Source organism: Sorex fumeus, unplaced genomic scaffold, assembly GCF_029834395.1.
Source record: "Sorex fumeus unplaced genomic scaffold, SorFum_2.1 ptg000008l, whole genome shotgun sequence".
NCBI classification, from domain to species: domain Eukaryota; kingdom Metazoa; phylum Chordata; class Mammalia; order Eulipotyphla; family Soricidae; genus Sorex; species Sorex fumeus.
The window spans coordinates 15,213,569-15,234,592 of NW_026606065.1; the positions used below are offsets into that span (position 1 = coordinate 15,213,569).

The 21,024-nt window shown below is 35.7% G+C and overlaps 1 protein-coding gene across 4 annotated transcripts in view; it reads right to left on the bottom strand.

The window, feature by feature from the left end:
• Window positions 1–13,934: 13,934 nt before the first annotated feature.
• Window positions 13,935–21,024, bottom strand: part of ADGRB3 (adhesion G protein-coupled receptor B3) — a 799,823-nt gene continuing 792,733 nt past the window's right edge. For all 4 annotated transcript variants that reach the window (XM_056108346.1, XM_056108361.1, XM_056108354.1 and 1 more), the window contains 2 exons: window positions 19,361–19,465; window positions 13,935–14,736 (listed from right to left, as the gene is read on the bottom strand). In XM_056108346.1, coding sequence (XP_055964321.1) covers window positions 14,548–14,736; window positions 19,361–19,465 — 294 coding nt within the window. In that variant the 3' untranslated portion in view covers window positions 13,935–14,547. The remainder of the gene's footprint in view (window positions 14,737–19,360; window positions 19,466–21,024) is intronic.

Here is a 21,024-nt window from a genome sequence, read left to right on the forward strand (position 1 = left end):
CTCATAAACATTGTCTTCGTAAGATTCAGCTGTAGTCCTACCTTTCCACACTCACGGTCAAAGTCGGCCAGCATTTGTGCCGCTTGGCTGATGTTTGGTGTTATTAAAACAATGTCATCAGCAAAGCGGAGGTGGTGTAGTTGCCGACCATCTATCTTCACTCCCATTCCTTCCCATTCCAGTCGTCGCATGATGTTCTCGAGGGTGGCACTGAAGAGTTTCGGTGAAATGGTATCACCCTGCCGCACCCCTCTCTTGACATCAACGATCACTTCTTTGTAGAACGGTGAGATCCTGGTAGTGAATCCGCAATAGAGCTCACGGAGGATCCTGATGTATTGGGCTTGAATGCCCTGATTGGCTAGGGCTTCAATGACCGCTTCCGTCTCAACAGAATCAAAGGCCTTCTTTAAATCAATGAACGTTAAGCAGAGCGGCATCTTGAACTCCCGAGAAACCTCAATGAGCTTGGTTATTGTGTCGATATGGTCGATGGTGCTGAATCCTTTGCGGAACCCGGCTTGCTCGCATGGTTGTCCTTCATCTAGTGATCTGCCAATCCTATTTAGCATGACTCGAGTGTTCACTTGTATCTCATATTTTTAAATTAACTCATTATGTCAGACATAGTCATCATATCATTGTGGCTTTTAATTTGTATCTTTCTAATAACTAATGATAGTGAACATACTATATCATATACCTGTTACTTTTAATAAATATTCTCTAGAAAAATGCTTATCTTGTCCTTTCCCTGAATTTAATTGGATTAATTTTTTAAATTCTTATTGTTTAATTGTGCAAGTAAGTTATATATTTTATAATATTAACTTCTTATTGGGTATTTGTTTTAAAACATTTTTTCTCCTTTTCTGTAAACTGTCTTCCTTTTAGGCTGAAGTATTATTTTATGAAGATTGATGTATACTTTTTGTAGTGGATAAGATTTTTTTCATAAACAGAGCTTTCAGTTTGATGTAGTATTTTTTATATTGTTGCTGTTTTGTTGCCTATTAACATGAAAAAAATTATTCCGAAGACCCATAACAAGGATTATGATTTATTTTTCCAGGATTTTCATGTGTTCATGTCTTATGTTAAGTATTTAATCTATTTGAAGTTAAATTTTTGTTAGTGCTGTTATGTAGGTGTCAGTTTTATTCTTTCATATGTTAGATCCAATTATCTGAGCACCGCACCATTTGTTGGGGACAGAATTTCTTCTTTGCATACTTTTTAATTTTAAGTTATTAAAACATTTTTTATTGAGTCACTGTGATATACAAGACTGTTACAAAGCTGTTCATAATCACATTCTATCATTGCATACTGTTGACTTGTCAAATGTAAGCTGTCTGTATGCTTGGGTTCATTTATAAACCCTTGATGCCATTCCATTGGTCTGTAGTTGTTCATTACTTAGTTATAGGAATACGTTTTGATAACTATGTCCTTAGGTGATTTAATAATTGTTAAAATGTCACAGAGTGCACTTAGACAAGCTAAATATTCTATATAGCTGATTGCTCCTAGACTCTCCGAGAGCCCGGCAAGCTACTGAGATTATCTAGCCCACACGGCAAAGCCTGGCAAGCTCCCTAAATGCCAAACACAGTAACAACAAATCTCACAGTGGAGACATTGCTGGGCCCGCTCGAGCAAATCGATGAACAATGGGAAGACAGTGCTACTCTAGGTAGGGCACTTACCCATGACAACAACTTGCAGGACTAGAAGTTGCTCTGGATAATCAGGAAATGATTGATTATAAATGTGAATGCCACAGACACTACTATGTACTACTTTAGTTTTATAAAACAGTATACTTTTATGACACATAAAATTTATAGTAATATTTTCTTTAATGATTAACTTAAAATTAATTATTTCTGGAAGGCTACATATAACTCTCTCAGTTGTGAGTTTTTTTTCAGTATTTTTCATGTGATAAATCTTTCATTCTTTTTTTTTTTTTTTTGCCACTCTTGTCCTGAAAAGTTTCTGTTGGAGAATCTTTCATTTGTTTTATGGAGCCTTCTGTATATAACTTCTCTTTTTTCTTTTGCAGTTCTTAAACTTTTTGTCTTTGACAATTTAATTATAGTGTATCTTGGTATAGTCCCATTCAGGTTCTATCTGTGTTCATTTCTTTTCCCAGGTTTGGGAAGTTTTCAGCCATTATTACTTTAAATAAACCTTTATTCCTTTTTTTCATGTTCTCCTTTGGGTTTATCTTTGGTGGTGTCGTTATTATCTTAATTTCATTTGTCCTGGTTTCTTACATGACTGTCTTTCTATTTAAGCAAACAGTTTCCTTCTCTAGACTTTACAGGTTTTATTTTTATTTTTTTTCTGGCAGAGATAAGTCTTCACCAGTCAGATCAGCTTAATTTGGTTTTCTAGGTGTGTTTAACGTTATATCATTGAACTGGCAGGACTTCTTGTTAAGGTTTATGGGCAACTGTTTTAGTTCTGAGGATGGCTATGGTGCAATGATATGACACTGACCAAGAGTAGCTGGATAAAAAACTGATGGCTGGTTTGGCTTCCTATCTCAGCCTCTGCCTGGGATTTATAAAGTTCATTGTCTGGGGTTTAGAAGCAGGCCTGATTATGCATTGAATTACTTTTTTAGGTAGCACTGTAGCACTGTCCTTCCACTGTTCATCGATTTGCTCGAGCCGGCCCAATAACGTCATGTTGTGAGACTTGTTACTGTATTTGGCATACCCAATACGCCACGGGTAGCTTGCCAGGCTTTGCTGTGTGGGCGAGATACTCTCAGTAGCTTGCTGGGTAGAGGAATCGAACCCCACACCCTCCGCTGTGCTTACTCCAGCCCTTAGGTAAGGCTGCATAATGGTTTTGCTCAACAGAAAGGTAAGCGGGATTGTATTCTTGTTCAAATACCCTTACATGTAGGGTCATTGAAGGGGCTTTACTGTCTCCAAAGTGGTCTGGTTAGTTTCTCTGAATGGAAGGCTAAAGACTGACTTAAGCAATGAATGTAATACAGAATTATATGTGCATGGGAAATCATCACTAACAGTACTGTAAATTATAGAACCTTGATGGATTTCTTAAAAAAATCATTAGGTTGGTGTAGCAGAGAAGCATTTCTGAATTCTGTAGAACTCTTTCATTCTCTCTGTCTCTCTTGTTTTTTTCAGACACAAGCTGATTGTTTTCTAAGTTCCCTGGCCAAACAAGATCTCCACCTTTGTTCTTCAAACCACCTTTTCTGCCTGCATTCCTTCCAGTTCATGTACTGCTGCGCCATATGGTTTTCATATGCTTATTACCAGTTCTTCAGAGCATACTGGACAGAAACTTACTCTTCACAGAGATAGACTATATACCTGCCCCCTTTTCTGGGCAGTAGAAGTAGTTTTTCAACCTTGTGGCTCCCAGAATTCTCTTGTCAGAGTGGAGTCTAATTTGAATCTGCAGATGACTAGAGCCACTGGTCAACATAAAGACTTAGATTCTGCAGGCATGTATGAGAGTTCACCAAAATCTACATGGTTGTTGTAAGATGCTCCCTACTTCACAGACAGAAAATCTCTGGTTGATCTAAGCAGTATATACGTTAAATCTTTAATGATGCACACCTAGTGTGTTAAATTATGCAGAATGAAATGTCATTTCAACAAAAAATTTTTAAATAAAAATAATTTACTACAGAAATCTTTGACTTTGATTTTTTTGTAAATATGATTTCTCTTTTGTGACTGGTGAAAATTTACAAGATATTTACAAGGGATGCATTTTGGAGCATTGTGTGGCTGAGGCCCAATCATGAACAACTTTGTAACTGTGTGTCTCATGGTGAGTCATTTAAAACATTTAAAAACAAAAAAGAAAAGGAAAACCTTAAGAACAAAAGGCTAAACTTTCATAGTAACCTGAAACTTATGAGAAAAAGGACCAGTTTACTTTGCTAGGGCTGGAGTGATAGCACAGTTGTAAGGTGTTTGCATTGTGCGCATCCAGCTGGGTCAGGTTCGATTCCTCTGCCCTTCTTGGAGAGCCCGGCAAGCTACCAAGAGTATCTCACCTGCACGGCAAAGCCTGGCAAGCTCCTCGTGACCTATTCGATAAGCCAAACACAGTAACAAAAAGTCTCACAATGGAGACGTTACTGGTGCCTGCTCGAGCAAATCGATGAACAACAGGACAGTTCTACAGTGCTACAGATCTAAGCAGATTCAAAATGCACCCTGTGGTGCTAGATCAGATTCATGGCTCCCATTAGATGATGCACAAGGTTAGAGGCACTGATTATTACCTTGCGTTATCTTATCCCATTGGAGAATGACAAGGCTCAGGGAAAAATCTCTCTGGAGAGTATTGAACTAGGCTAGGGCAGAGGCAATGCATCAGCAAGTAGCCAGAAAGCAGTCTTCTTCTCTGCTAGGACATGCATGATGGCAGAGGCCCTCTCAGCCCTGTTTTAAATTTCTCTCGGTGATGTGTTGCTCTTGATTCATTATTCTTGATAGGGGAAGTGAAGTCATAAATGACATATGTTGCCACTTTCATAACATCATGTCACAATTATTGTCAACTTGCCTTTAACTAATGCTAAAGAGTTTATTGGCATAATTTCTATTGAAAGAAAATATGGGAGTCTTTCTGCTCAGGGGGTACTGGACCACTCTTAGTAGTACTGGACCAGCTCTGCAGGCTTGACAATTTGGTGCTCCATCCCACTATGAGCACTGTTCAGTTCAATAGTGCTCAAAGGACTACCAGAGCCATACGCAGAGATTTGTGTGGACTTTGGGTGCTAAGGATGAAATTCAGAGTCTGGTATGTATATGGCATGTACTCCAGCAATTTGAGCTACTCCCTGGCCCCATTTTGTTGTTGTTTGTGTGGAATCTCACCCAGTGGTGCTGAAGGCTTAGTCCTGGCTATGCGCTCAGGGCCTGGCATGCTCAGGGGACCATGCAGGATGCCGGGGAACAAACCCAGATTGACTGCATGCAAGACATTTTACTATCTCTTGAGCCCCCCCCCCAACCATATTTTTAAAAGAACCTTATGCTCTTCATACCAAAATGAAAATTATTGATTGCTTTATATCTCAGCCAAAGTGCCTGGTAGCTTGTTACAGGTGAAAAAATATCCTAAAATGATCTCCTCATGTAACTATTTGGATGAATGCTGGAGCTCTCTGGGAACACCGTTTGGTTATTATTATGCTTTTTCTTGCTTGACAGGTATTCTGTTATGGAAAAAAAACACACTCAAAACCTGTGAATTTTTTGGCTTTTGTTTACCTGCAAGAACCATTAGTTTACTCCTTGACTAATGGTTCTTACACATGATCAAGTCATAATTTTTCCTCGAGTGTCAAAGTGTGTAGTGATTATCTGTCCAAAGGCCAGTGAATTCAGTGAGACAAAACCAACCTATTATGAGCAGCACTTCACACTGACAACTTGGCACCATTTCTTGATAAACTAGGCTGTCAGCCTCCCTTCCTCCATAATTTCCAGAGCAGCAAGATAGCAGCAGTCTCCTGTTGCAGTTCCTCTAGCATGATTATAAATAATGTGGTCATAAGGATACCTTGGGGCTGGAGCGATAGCACAGCGGGTAAGGTGTTTGCCTTGCACGTGACTGACCTGAGTTCGATTCCCAGCATCCCATATGGTACCCCGAGCACTGCCAGGAGTAATTCCTGAGTGAAGAGCCAGGAATAACCCCTGTGCATCGCCGGGTGTGACCCAAAAGAGAAAAAAAAAAGATACCTTGACCTTTAGTGATTATTATCTGGAAACACAACTTCAAATGCATACTTTTCAAGTCCTAATTATTATTTCTGTAAATATCTGAGTAATACTTTTATTTTTGTATGCTTATATATGTTTAACATAACTTATATTTGTATATGTAAAAAAATAAATTAAGACTTTACGATCAACTTCTTTTTTTCTTTTACTGAAAATTAAATTATTTAAAGTTGAATGTTTCATAAATGCTTCATACAGTTGAATGTTTCATAGAAGTATTTCAAAAGAATACTTTATGTAAAATAATATGATTTAGTAACCTGCCAAATGTATTTGCAAATTTGATAAATGTAATGTTGAACTCTCTGTAACCTGAGAATCATTCAATTTTCAGCAGAATATGTGGGATAATAGACTCTGGGGCTAAACATTGAGGAACAAGGGCCAGAGCAATAGTACAGTTTGCACACGCAGGCCTCAGTATGATCCCATGTAGTTCCCTGAGCCTAAGAGGCGAGATTCCTGAGGCCAAATCCAGGAGTCAGTCCTGAGCATCACTGGGTGTGTCCAAAAACAAAAACATAAAAACAAAACACAGAGTGAGCATAAGTATTGGTCTGCCATATTCTGGCTGACACACGAAAGCGTCAGTACCTTAGTTTCTTTATTTAAAAATTAAAAATTTTAGAATTTCCTATGTAGATTTATTCTGAAGATTAATGGAAAGTTTATACATATTTAAAAGCTACTCAGAAAGAGTTTGAAATTATTAAGTGTTGGGTGATAGTACAGTAGCATGTGTCTTACCTGGGTTCATCCCTGGTACATCATGGTCATCAAAGCATAGTCACATGTAGCCCTGGAGGCTCCTGAGCATTGTCTGAGTGACCTGAATAAAATTCAGTACACCAGAGCCTGAGCAGAATCACATCCACAGGCCTTACATTGAACTAAAGACCCAGTTGGCAGAGAATTGCCAGTAGGGCCCTCAAGACCTCCTAGCAACACATCAATGATTAACATATCTCTTTTCCAGAAATTATATCCATGGGTCACTTTATTACATATAACGACATTATTTATTGTATTTCTCCAGATACTGAGAGAGCTCAGTACTTCTCATACAGTTTTTGACTCTGTCTTGGTAATTGTTCTTGGGTATTAAATATGAATCAGAATTCTCTAAAGAAACAGACCCAGTTAGGAGTAACAAGTTCATAGCACTGTCACTGTAGCACAGTCCTCCCATTGTTCATCAATTTGCTTGAGCTGGCCCAGTAACATCTCCATCGTGAGACTTTTTGTTACTGTGTTTGGCATATTGAATATGTCATGGGGAGCTTGCCAGGCTCTGCTGTATGGGCAGGATACTCTCGGTAGCTTGCTGGGCTCTCCGAGAGGGGCAGAGGAATCAAACCAGGGTTGGCCGTGTGCAAGGCAAACACCCTACCCGCTGTGCTATCGCTCCAGCCCAGCAAGTTCATAAGAAAGAAATATTTATTTGGAAGAAGTAATTCACCTGTTTCTGATCTGTTTAGATTGGTTAATTGCTGAATACTACATGAGAGTTAATCTTGTAACTCTAGTCTAGTGTGGAGTAGAATTTTCTCTTCTTAGTGAGCCTGTCACTTTCTCTTAAGGCATTCATGTGATTTATAAGGCCCACCCACATTATGAAGGATGTCTGCTTTACTTATAATCTACTGGTATAAACATCAATCTCATTTATAAAAAATAGTGTCACAATAACTTCTAAAGTATTATTTGAACAAACATCTAGATCCCAGGTTGGTGGAATCAAGATGGACATTAAACCTCACATTATCTCAAAATAAGGACTGTACTCATACTATCTTCAGATCAGGGGATTTATACAACAGAAGCTATTGATTAAGAATTCACCATGGAATGAAACGCAAGGGTTCACAAGAGATATCTTTGTCTTCTGTTTCTACAAGAAATGTTGATAATTGTGTTATGGACACTATGATCTACATAATTTGCTTTGATGTTTACATTGGCTGCTAGGATGCTCAGATATCACTTGACACAACTTTAGGAAACAGTCTAGGATCGAGGTGAATGTTTTAAGTGTTAGTTGCTGTGTTACCTTGATTGTTCTTCCTAGTGGTTTTAATTTATATGACTTTTTCATGTATTTCACAACATGATTTTCATTTTAAATCCACCAAACTATTGAATATTTTGTTAGTGCATAAGTCCTTGAACACACTTAGTCCTTTGAAAGAAGAGCAAGTTTATATTTGCAATTGAATCCCCATCTTCTTGCACAGTATCTAGACTGCAGGTAGTTCCAAATGAATATTCTTTGCTTAGTTTTCTGATCATTCCAGCAGGAATAAATGCTTACTCCAGGCTCTGTACTTAGGGACCATACAGGGTTCATGGGATCAAACTCCAATAAGTTATATTCACGGCAAGCTTAATGCCCTTTGTACTATCTCTCTGGCCCTATAGATACTTTTAAAATAAAAAATTTATATATTTTAAGAAAACAACTCAATTATAATCATAATAAAATGCAGCTTACCTACTAAAGACAATTAAATCAAAAAATATAAATGGATTTTATAAATGCAATCTAGATTTAAGAGGGATATTATAAATATCCCTAGTTAAATTTAGACATTATATCTGAGAAGCTGACAGAGACTCCAAACAGAACAGAAGCTGAAATACTGATCTTTAGTTTCAACCTTGGCAGATGTTCTTTGTGGAAACATTGCTTACTAAAAGTGAATAAACCCTGAAGTTAGTGATGAAGAAAAAGGTCTACTCAAACAGTCCTCAAAGAAGGGGTTGTTAGTATAAGTATTTTCACTGTGAATTGTTATTCTTAAATAAGAGATGTAGGTATAGGAATTTCTCATTATGTGTTTTGAGGTTTTTATTTAGTAGATAAAAATTGTGTGAGTTTTCTCAATTACTTGATTTTTAAGGTAGCAGTCTTTCAGTATATTGATGACCAAATAGCTTAATAATCCTCTCAACTTGACTATCAACTTTACGCAGGCTTCATCTTTTCTCGGTTTCAATTTGCATTTTCTTAAAGCATATACTTAAAAATTATCTGACTGGATATTCTTTATCTGCCTACTTTAAGAGATGCAAGTCTTTTAAAAATATGTTCGCTACTTTCACAGTCCAGTAATGTCTCTCTTCATGATCTGTGCCATGTTTTAAAAATTGAATCATCGAGGAAAATAGCACACCTATCCCTTGATTTTTGTGGAGGGTAGGAGTGTAACTTCATAAGGACCATGCTCTAACTATGAAGCTCTTTTCTGTCATAAAGATAGAAAAAATTTTACATTTCTTTGGAAGTCAGGCTAATTAGGAAACACAGATGGCTTATAATCCTCCTCCAATTCCCCCATCCCAGTTCTTAAATATGTTCAAGCCATTCCTCTGAATGCTGACTGCGTTTTGACTTACTCATCACTATCTGGAATAAAGTATGTTTTGCTTTTCTACCTTTGCCTAGTACAAAGTTTTCTTTGACCCCTGAGTTCCAGGTCTATGAGTCCTGACTCAAATTTAATGACATTCTAAGTACTGATTTACAAGCTAAAATAACTTTTTTTTTTTTTTAAGAAAAATGGGTCATTTTGAGCCAGCATGTCAAAACTAGCAGGTTGTATGTTTAAGGAGTTCCAGCCAAGAAATGATTGGTTAAGTCACAATTAAAGAAAAATAGCTGTTTTTACCTAGCTTATATCATTACTGCTTTTTCTTTGGAATTGTTTTTAAAGAGCTATTTGTCTAACGTGAGGAAGACTTTTCTCAAGATCATTGCTGGATGAAGACTGAAAGTTTTGAAAAATTTTCATTCCAGCATATTTAAGTTTCTTCCGCTGTGACAATGTTGCAATTTGCCTGAAACCTATTCCTTTAGGAAAAAAGTAGCAAATGGTAAATCATTCCGCCAGGTTTTTGTGCTCCAGGAAGTGTCTTATTGCAAAGTCTACTCTTTTTTAGATAAGACTCTCAGATGAACCCCTTTTTGCCCAACAAAAGGTTAAATATAGACCTCCCTAATATCTATTCTTTATCTCAGAAATCACATGATGAACTCCTTGTAGATGCTGACCAATCTAGAAAAACTACTTGTTTTGACTAAACTTTAGATGAGCTTTTTACTTTCTCAGGTCCCAGATCTTTGACTCCTCCTTGAATCTAAAGAAGCAGTGGGAGTCTTACTAAGAATGTAAGGAAAAACAACTTTCTCTGCCTCTCCCATCATTGACTAGCCATTAAGACAGATATTTTCTGTTCAATTCCCTGATCACACCATCTGCATGCACACTGTCTCATAGTCTGGTTCACTTTCCCTCACTAGAGTAAAGCCTGTCTTTCCTGATGTCTGAGAATTTATAGATCTTATTGTATACTGTCTATTTCAATAGTTTGTCAAATCTATAGCTTCCTATTATAACAACAGGAAGATCTGCACTTAAGTATAGATTTGTTGCTTGACACTTGAAAATCATTGCCATTTCATTTGCCATCAAAATTTCTTCTTTTGTCTCTAGTTCTATGGTTCTTGGTTTTATATTTTATGTTTATGTTTTGGGGGTCACACCCAGCAGTGTTCAGGGATTATCCTCATTCTGAGCTCTGGGATCATTTCTGGCAGTACTTTGGGTCCATATCCAGTGACGGTGATTAAACCCAGGTTGGCTGTGTGCTTGGGAAGTCTTTCATGAAATTATCTCTCTGGTCCTAGTTCTGGGTTTTTGATTTTTTTCCCCTATTATCACAAGTACATACTTAAAAATGGAAACATTTCTAGGGTCAAGATGGTCTTGTCATCATGAAAAATTATACAATGACATGCTAGAGAAAAATTTATTAATGATGCACCAAGAATTTGTAGAATTCAACCAACTGATTTTCACATAACCCTGGATAACTAAAGGTAATGAAGTGTTTTTAAAGAAACCAAGAATAATTTTCCAAAGCAGGATTTTTTGTTTGTTTGTTTGTTTAAAAAAAAAAATCTTGCCTCAATGTGTTTTACAAAGTGTCTGAAGTCTGTCTGAAAATTCATATTGCTTTTCTATTTTCCTGGCAGGGGCGAGAATCCTTTTACTGTCAAGGTTTATTTGGACATTATAACTGCATGGTGGGTCATAGAATATGACCATGACAACTAGTGATAACATATTTGATGGGCCTTACATAGTCCTTCAGCTCAGATGCTTCCCACCCTTGCTGTAAAATAACACAAGTAACAAGTAACAAGACCACTGGTAAAATAGTACAAACAGTTAAAGAGAGTTCACAAAGAGCCATGAATCAAATCTATTTAAGACCACCTATTATTAAAGACCATCCAGAGTTTTCTGTCCAATTACCTACTGACCTTATTATTTCCATAATAATTGATGCATATTTCTAGTTCAATGGGTATTTGGGGGGCAGCAGGCATACCAGGTAGTGTTCAGGGATTACTGATGGCTATGCACTAAGGACTTATTCCTAGTGATGTTTAGGAACCATATGAGACGCTGTGGATTGAACCTCATTGACCTACCCTCTGTATTATCTCTCTAGCTCAGGTGTATATTTCTAGTTTTATGATTCTACTACTTGTCTGAAAAATATATTCATGGATCTTGTTAGCATTTAACTTGGAATCTTATTAATCTTCAAGCAACACATAGAAATACCACACTGTCATGGGAATGGCCCCAAAGTAGAAGTCAGAAAATCTGTACTAATCTTAGGACTGTCATTTACTTATGATAATTTTTGATAGGTCAAGTAACCTCAACCTCCTCTGACCTCCATTTCCCTAAAAAAATGAATTCCTCTCTTCTGCACTAAGCATAAGGATAACATACACTAGAGTAATAATAACTTAATAATATTTAAATAATATTTTACCCATGTGACATATCTTTAATAGAAATATATTATGTAAAACAGCGGTCTTTTTGTCTACTAACATAAAAGTAAGTAAGCACACAATACCTGTTGAATATACACTTTTAGATGTGCAAATTGATACCTGTAATATATAAGTAAAACTAAAAATAATTTCCACAAATAATTCAACAAACATTTATTATGTGAACATTGTTGTGCTAGGTCCCTTAAGAGATACAAAAATGGATCAGATATGAATCCTGCCCTCCAGGCACTTACAGTCCACCAGAGGATATCAGAAATGTATATAAATAACAAGGAGAAGATTTCAAAAAAAAATTCTAAAAGAGGTACAGAAAGAAGCAGGGCCACAGAACTTCACAGGAGAAATTTTTTCTAGCTTGGAAAGTCATGAAAAACTATGAATATGAAATATGAGGTATACCTTGAAGCATACATGAAATTTGGATGTGGGGAAGAAAAAGAACTTCCAGTCAAAGGGCATAAAGATAGTGAGATCTGATAAATCTCCCTGGGGCTGGCTCCCACAGCTCTGATAGTGGTGCCTGCGTGTGTGTGTGTGTGTGTGTGTGTGTGTGTGTTTGTGTGCGCAAGAGCATGTGAGTGTAGTGGAAACTTAAAAGGAATGAACTAGAAGAGGTCTTCTTTAAAGTCATGATTTCTGAATGTATATTATTTTTTCGTATAAATTAAAAAATAATAAGGACCATTACAACTTGGTATCCTCCATATGAGTAATCTCCAAATATACCCCAACATCTTAAAGTCTGCAACTTCTGATTACTGTAATATATTAATCTAATATTGAGTTACTGGAACTATAAAAAATATGTAATTTTGTTTTACAGCAATGAACTATAGTTTTACAAGAAATATTAGACTAATATATTAAATTTATTTTTTAAAACAGAATTTAGATGTTTTCAAACAAATGCTATTTTTTAAATGAAGATTTTACAGTTTGCAGTGAGGAATTGCATACATGATTTTCATTCACACTATGTTACTGAGATGGAACTGAGCATTATGGATTTATATATGTACACATATATATGGATTTATACATACATATATATGTGCATACAGAGAGATGAGTGATAAGTATTTCTGTTATCAGAAAAATCATCTTATAAATTTCATAGGCATTTAATATGACAATTACATTATCATTAGCATAAAGTTAATTTTATTGAAAAATCAGTTCTTAGTTATGTTATCTTTTTTTGCATAACGATGTCATTTTATATTTAAACTCTGATTAAAAATATACTTTGAATATCTTTACACTGAGAACATTATAAGTATATGACAGGAATTCAGCCTGAGCTGGGAGGTGGTTAAGGCTCTAGCTTAGAGGCGCACTTGAGTGTTGAAGCACCTTTGTCTCTGCCTCGTGGCCTGTAGGGCTGGTCCCCAAGATGGGGGCTAGTGGGAACCAGCTCTTGAGTTTCTGACAGACCACAGAAGACCACACAGTTTAGGTTTAGTAACAAACTAATCTAAGCAAACACTACAGGGATTTTGAGGACCCCCGACACCCTCTCCACCCCCTTTACTTCCCTTGGACAGAAAACCAATCGGAAAGCATCAAAGGATGGTGAATTTGTGGACATCCTTCCCACGTGTCCTTTGGTGCACCTCTGAAGGAGAAGACAGGGTGTGGCCTTGATACTTGAAAGGAAACTAGGGGCTCTTTGTAGTCAGCTCACACTAGACAGTCCCCTTTCAAGCAGAAATAAAGCTTTCTACCAACTATACCCATTCTCATCTTCCTTCTGGTAGAGAATATATAGATAAGATTTTTTAGATAAGATTAAAAAATCTTATTATAGATAAGATTAAAAAATCCTGAATAGTTCATTATTTCTGTATGCTAGAAAGAACTGTAGCACAGGTAGTTTCTTCTGTAAAACATGCAGTGAATTTCATTACTTACACATTTTTCCCTGTATTATTTTTTTTGTATGGTAACTGACAGTTTTCTACTAGTTCTTTTGCCACAAAATAGAGAAAAACAATATTTATGTAAGAGCATGAGGGTAGCAGCTTTTGGACAAGCCCGATTTACATGGTACATTGCTCCAAAGAGTGTTTGAGTAGAAAATACAGAAGCACTATACAAACCCACTATTACATTTGAGAAATCATTAGCCTCGAAGGAATAATAATGGTATGCTATTAAAACCATGAATACATTTTCAGTATCTGTATTGAAAAGAATTTATAAATATGTAAATTTCATTCAACAAATTCAAAATAAAATGCACTAAAAAACTGATATGTAGACAAAAGTTTATTTACACCATACAACATTTTAAATATTTTATACACAGCTGCAGCAGAGAAAGCTACTCAGAGCTTTCTAGAGAAAACTGCAATAATAAAGATGTGAAATATATTATTCATATAAAAGTGAGATTATTACTTTATTGCATTTAAAGCAATGAAGAATGTAGCTCAACAAACATTCATTTAATGACAAAAACTTTGCTTTTATATTATAAAGTAAAAAGTGTAGTAATGGCCAAACAGACTGTTATAAACTTTAAAAACTGCATAAATATATACATTGTGCTTCATGGTGAAGTTTTTTGAAAACTAAACCATATGAAGCGGTTACAACATGAATCGTTGCTTGAGGTTTATCTATAAAGATTACCTTACAAATCCATTCCACGGGTACTTACAACACAGGATGGTCAGAACTGTACACCTGGTCCTCTGCACTAGTCTGACTAGTGAGAAGTCACCATATGCAAACATCACTGACATTTGGCACATGAAGGTCCTGACATAGGGGAGTCACACTGTCCAGATAGAAATGTCAGGCTTCCCAAGTCTTAAGTGTCAGTGCAATAAGCTGTTTTGTTTCCGCCTCGGTCTATTTACTTTGTTAAACTTCTGTTTGAAAGTCCCCTTCTTGCACGTCCAGAGGTAAATTCAGACACTTCTCCCACTCGGCTGGCCTCAGTTCCAAAGCATCCTTTGCCTCTGTATCTAAGACATTGATTGTGGTGTAATGTTGGTATTCACTGGGGTTTTTGAAAGTGTCCCATGGATTCTTGTTTGGTGCTGGGTTTTCCTGTTAAGAGAAGGGACAGAGTCATTTGTTTGATTACTAGGATTGCTGCTTGTTGAGGTTTTCAGGAAGAGTATGTTTGTAAGCTTAATCCCATTTACATGATTCAGAGATGATTTTTAAATTGTGGCCAGCTGCAGGAAATCATTTTGGTTTTAGTTTTCTTTCATTGAACAAACTGATGAACACCTTGAGTGATCCTATCATTTCCCAGCAATCAAAGAAAATGGCACTATAGGAGGCAAAGTAGATTAATGTTTGTTTGAACATCTTGTGAAATGTCAGTATGGTTTATATAAAGGTAAGAGTAAATGTAGAAAGTTTATTTTGAAAAAAAATCTTTGGTGGACTAGCCAATATTTGGGGATATGTGATAGAGAATACTCTGTAACATGCTGTACAAACATACCAGAGTTCATAAAACAGAATTTCTTTGCCTAGTATTTCCTCAAGTATTTCTTCTCCATTTCAGACTCAAAAGGCAGCTATTTTCCTCTGTTTTAAATTTGGATAATGGTTTATTTAGTAAAAAATCCACTCCTCTTTTCAAAGATCAAAAATTTTAAAAAGTAGCCAGAATCCAGAAATAAAATGTGTTCTTCTAAAGTGTCTACAAATACCATTCCTCCTTAGATTTCATAAGTTAAACTCTCCTATATGCTTTGGTTTATACTAACTTAGACTTAGACCTTCCATGTTATAGTCACTAAATAAATATATGGTTACTTACTTTGAAATTTCAACAACCTTATATTTTTCTTATAATTTTAGCAATTATTTATGAGGGGATATGTTGCACCTGGCTGTCTTAAAAGGACCAGATGGTGGCAAGTATCAGACCCGGATTGACTACATTCATGGCAAGCACCTTGCTCACTGTACTGTCTCTCTGGTCCCTGAACTCTCATTCTTTTAAATGACTGTTGTTCAAAATTTCTGTGAAATAAGGAAATTTGTATGGAAATAGACTAAACTGTACAGCATCAAAGAATAAGAAATACAGCATCATTAAAATTTCCATAGGAAAATTAAAAGCTAAACACAAAAGTTTGTAATTGCTGAATACATCCTTGAACATCCTTTTTATTCTCCTTTTTCCATCTCCAGCTTTTAATTGATTATAATAAATTAATGGGTAGAACATATAACAGTACTTTAATTATTCTTTGGGTTCCACTCAGTATACCATATTTTTTGCTTATCCATATTTGAGAATATTTATTGGCAGACGTTTATAATTGATATCTTCAGTAATAACTAATTTTAATCACGAAATACACACAAAAGTAAATAGTTAATAAAATATAAACCTTTAGAATGTATTAGGAAATGTGTGGGGGGATTAATTCCACTTAAATCGAAAATCCTTCCCTTTCCTTCTTGTTCTTTTTTCCCCTATTTATGTTCCTTCTTTAAACTTTTATTTATTAGTTGGTTTCTCTGTTCTGGGTATCATATTAAGTAGTAGGAAGATAAAATCAAATACATAAAAGCAGAAAGTCCCCTAGAGAGCCCAAGATTTAAAGCCTGATAAATGCAGGTTCAAATCCCACTAACTCTGTTTTAGATCAATGTGACTCTGAAAATTTTTTTAATTTTGCTTAAACTCAATATTAGAAGGTGCACAACATAGATTATTTTTTTGATTGTGGGATAACAGCATTGGCAAAATATGTAGGTAATTATCCACTTTGTCAAGTTGCAAAAATTTTATATGTAGAGGGGTCTAGATTAGCACTTGGTATTTAATAAATGATCATTGTATATTAACCATTTAATATGAAGGTCTGTATGGTCCAAACAAACAGTTAAAGATAGATTTATATCATTATCAATATTCAGGATATTCAGAACTGTGTTGGGGATGTGTTGTGGGCATTCAGAGGAGGGTAGACAGGTGGATACTTTCAGGGAAGACACATGGTGTTTTGAGGAAAAATATTAGGGCAGACACAGCAGGATGTAGTTCTTAAGACACAGGTGTGGTTAAAGGTAGGGCATCTGAGTATCCATGCTTATAGAGAGGGAAAAATCCAGAGAACATGGGAATGGGAACTCAAATTGAAGGAAAAGCAGGTAGAAGGTGAACTTGGCATGCTAATTACTCAATGTTGAAATGAAATTTTTTGGCAATAGTTGCACATTTGAGGACACCATGGTGACCTGAGTCATCAGGTAAATCAAATTATAGAGTAAATTTATGTTCATGTTAGATAAGGGCTTTGTTGAATCGAGCTTTCTGTGAATCTCCAGTGTGAAAGTTCCATTCAGTCCTAAAAGAATCCAAAACATGTAAAATGATAGTCCATCTGCTTTGGAAACAGGAATCACATTATATTTGAAACAGATTTGATTTTTCTTTTATACTTCAAGGGCTGGAGCGATAGCACAGTGGGTAGGGCATTTGCCTTGCACATGGCAGACCCGGGTTTGATGCCTCCATCCCTCTCTGGGAGCCCAGCAAGCGACCAAAAGCATCCCGCCTGCACAGCAGAACTTGGCACGCTCCCTATGGCATATTCGGTATGCCAAAAACAGTAACAAGTTTCATGATAGAGACGTTACTGGTGCCTGCTCAAGCAAATTGATGAACAACAGAACAGTGCTACAGTGCGTTATACTTCAAATGAAGGTGAATTTTAAATGCTGTCCAGAGTCTAGATTCTAACTCCAAGAACATTATAACTAGTACATGGTTGCTGAATTTCTAAGCACGTCTATTAATGGGTAATCCTGTAAAAATAAAAGGTTGACTTGTTCATTTCTTCTGGCAATCCTTTGAACACCTGGATGAACTTTAGTGTGTTACCATTGCTCACAGTGCCCCTACAAATTAAAATGAGAACAGAAGCTTCATGGAATGAGAGCTGGTGATAGTCTCTAGCTATTGATCTACTACATGACTGGGTGTGTGTAAACAGAGGGGCTCCAGACTCTTCTATAGAAGTGTGTAACAGTTTCAGTAGCTCAGCTAAACTACAAACTGAAACGCAAAATATTACATTACTTGACAGTGAGAGACAGAAGGACTTCAGTCTTAGGTTATATAATATAGTTAGACTTTACTAACTCCAGTATGGAGGAAACAGTTAAACTGATGGTTGTGAGAAAGGCCTGCAATGTTATAAACTCAATACAAACCAACATGTATAAAGTCTGAGCAGCATAAAGAGATACAGAATATGAGAACTCATCCCAAATATGGCAGAGTTGCTTGGACATTTCCTCCAGTGCCCGGGTCCATGAGAAGACTAACTGTCACTTAGGAATACTTGCCCTACCTTTTTTTTTTCCAACACCAAGGACAAAGCAAAAGAGAATATATTTATTCTAAAAGGAAAAGAATTTGGAGAAGGTAACTGGGAGAGAAATACATCTTAAAGGTGAATAGTTTATGAGACACATAAAGTGTTTTTAGCAATGCCTTTTCTTTTGTAGTTTGATTTTAAAGGCTATTCTATATGAAAGCAGAAAAATGGAACTGAATAATCTTTTCATTTCTCTACAATTCTTAAAATTCTACATAATTACCATCATTTGCAATGCCAGGCAGGTGTTAGTAGTCAGAATAAAAGAGTATTTGAAATTTTTAAAATTGTCTTTTCTCCATTCAATCATGAAATTTTTCATTAGCAATATGTCACTACAAATTATGTGACTGAATTAAAAATAATGAACTCACTCACATGCTTATTATCAACATCAAGTAAAAGAACTTTTTTCTTCTCAGATATTTAGGACAAGATTTAAACTGGCAACTGTAATTCTATCTTCCTGGCTTTATCCTTCCCAATAGTAGATATTTATAAATATCCTCTAGAAAAGGCAAAACTTTTTAGAGATGTAGTGTAATTAGTAGACTATTTTGGTTGTCCAGAAATTGATATGGTCTTAGAATCTCAGATGTTGAGAGAAACTGTCCATCTAAGAACTAGAGAAAAGCATGACCCAAAGAAAAATAGTGTCTCATGACCATGCAAAAAATTCTTACAATTAAATATTAGTTTCATAACGTTTGAACATCCTACACCCTTTGGAAAATGTTGGAAGACCCTAAGAAAACATAATACTGTTTTGTATGCTTGTTTTAAAAAAGAGGTTTTTAAAAAAGCCCCTGAGTTGGGTAATTTGCTGAGGATCATATAGCTCTTGGTTGATCTCAGAATTTATGGTCTGGTACTTTCAGAAATAATTATGTAGCCTTCTCTGGAGCTATGACTGTGCCCTATACATAATAATTGCAAAATATCATCTAATTTAATGAAATTCTGTCATAGGGTTGTAAGTTTGTAAGAAAATAACAGTCACAATCAATGATCAAAGATGACAGTGTTGATGTGTATCCCAAATGACTCTTTTGGGTAATATCTAGAACTCTGATTTCAGGGAACAGTCACATAAATGAATACATTTTCTGAGAGTAAAGGGGCCAGATGAGGCCCACACAGATTTAATGTATGTCCAATTCTAATTAAAGCTTATGAGAACATTCAAAACACAAGTAAAATGCTTAAACAATATTACTCATAATTTGCTTATTCAGTTGTCATTTTAATATATATTTGTCATTTTCATAGCTGCCACCTAGCATGGTGCTGGACAATGATGAAGGTAAAATCATTCTCACCATACTGCTTGTATTTGGTATATCCCGAAATCTGTCCAAAGTTTGAAATTTCTGATTTAGTTCCTGAAATAGTTCCATGTGCCTCTTCCTTGTATGCATGACCTTCTGCAAATAAAATAAAATAATGAGAAAGAAAAGAAAAGAAAAAAAGGAAAAGAAAAAGAATAAGATGAGAGTCTCTATTTCTAAGCTTATTTATATAGTAAAATGCTAATACTTCAACTTTACTGAGAAGGGAAATCAAGTTTGGCTGGAGGCAGAAAGCCCCAAGAGATACAAATGCACCAAATCTTAGTCTCAGAGTCAGCAGTTATTGAATATGAAGAAGTGTTTTTTTCCTTTCACTCACAAGATTACCAAAATAGTTTTCTCTTGTGGGTGCATCAAAAATGTAACAGTCATTCCTGTGTAACATTTTCATCATTCAAAAGTTAAAGCATTTTACAAAATGGTTACAACATAAAAAAATGTTTAAAAAAATTCTGAATTGCAAAGCACTGGAATCTTCTAATGGTTCTCATGGGAAATATTACATTTTAATGTTTTATTTCTGTAAACATGAAAATCCTAGCTGGCTGTAATAAAGGGGGAGAAACATTTCAGGTCCTCCCATTTAAAACTGACTCAAAGCACTAAAGTGTCTGAAATATATGGGGTATCTAAAATCTTGTATTTTCCATGTGAATTATTATTGAGCTTTGCAGAAGGCAAATTTGACCCATAGGCTTCATATATTTGTTTATGAGATGGCACAGAAACTTAACAATTAGGGAGCATAAATTGTGTGGTTGATGAGCTTCTAAAATCACAGATACACAAGTATTAATAATCATGCATGGTTAAGCCTCTTTATTCAACATCATGATTGAATAGTCATAAATAAAAAATAAACTTGTGATAAGTTCATCATGGGCTGAGTATTTTCTATTATAGAGCATTTAAAAGCATACTAACAAAAGTTACATCATAATTTCCTTATTTATGTTTAATGCATTTTATAAAGAAGGAAACACCTCCCTTAACTTTTATTTTTAAAAGTTAAGCAACAGTACTTGAGTGATTATTCAAGGTTATGCCTTCAGGGGCTGGAGCGATAATACAGCGGGTAGGGCCTTTTCCTTGCATGTGGCCCACCCAGGTTCAATTCCCAGCATCCCATATGGTCCCCTGAGCACCGCCAGGAGTAATTCCTGAGTGTAAAACCAGGAGTAACCCCTGTGCATTTACCGGGTGTGACCCCAAAATTAAAATAAAATAGATTATGCCTTCATGTGTTTCAAAAATAGGTATGATGTTTTCATACCTCAGCCATGATTTGAACATTTTGTCAGTTATATTAACTACCAAGGATTTGCAAAAGTAGAGACTTGTTTTGGAAAAGAAAATATATTTTTAAGAGAGGTTATAATAAGTAACTTTCTTTTGAAAAATATATTTGCTGAAAACATTATATAGATTAAAAGAGAAACAAACTGAGTCTTTAACATTTTAGAAACCTTATTGTCCTTTTGGCAATTTTATTTTCCTATATTTACTATATGACTGAAACACAATCATGAACAACTTTGTAACTGTGTATCTCATGATTAATAAAAAATAACAAAATATCAGCTGAAGGAGAGATTAGAATTGAGTACATGGTGCTAAAAATAATAAAAACAATA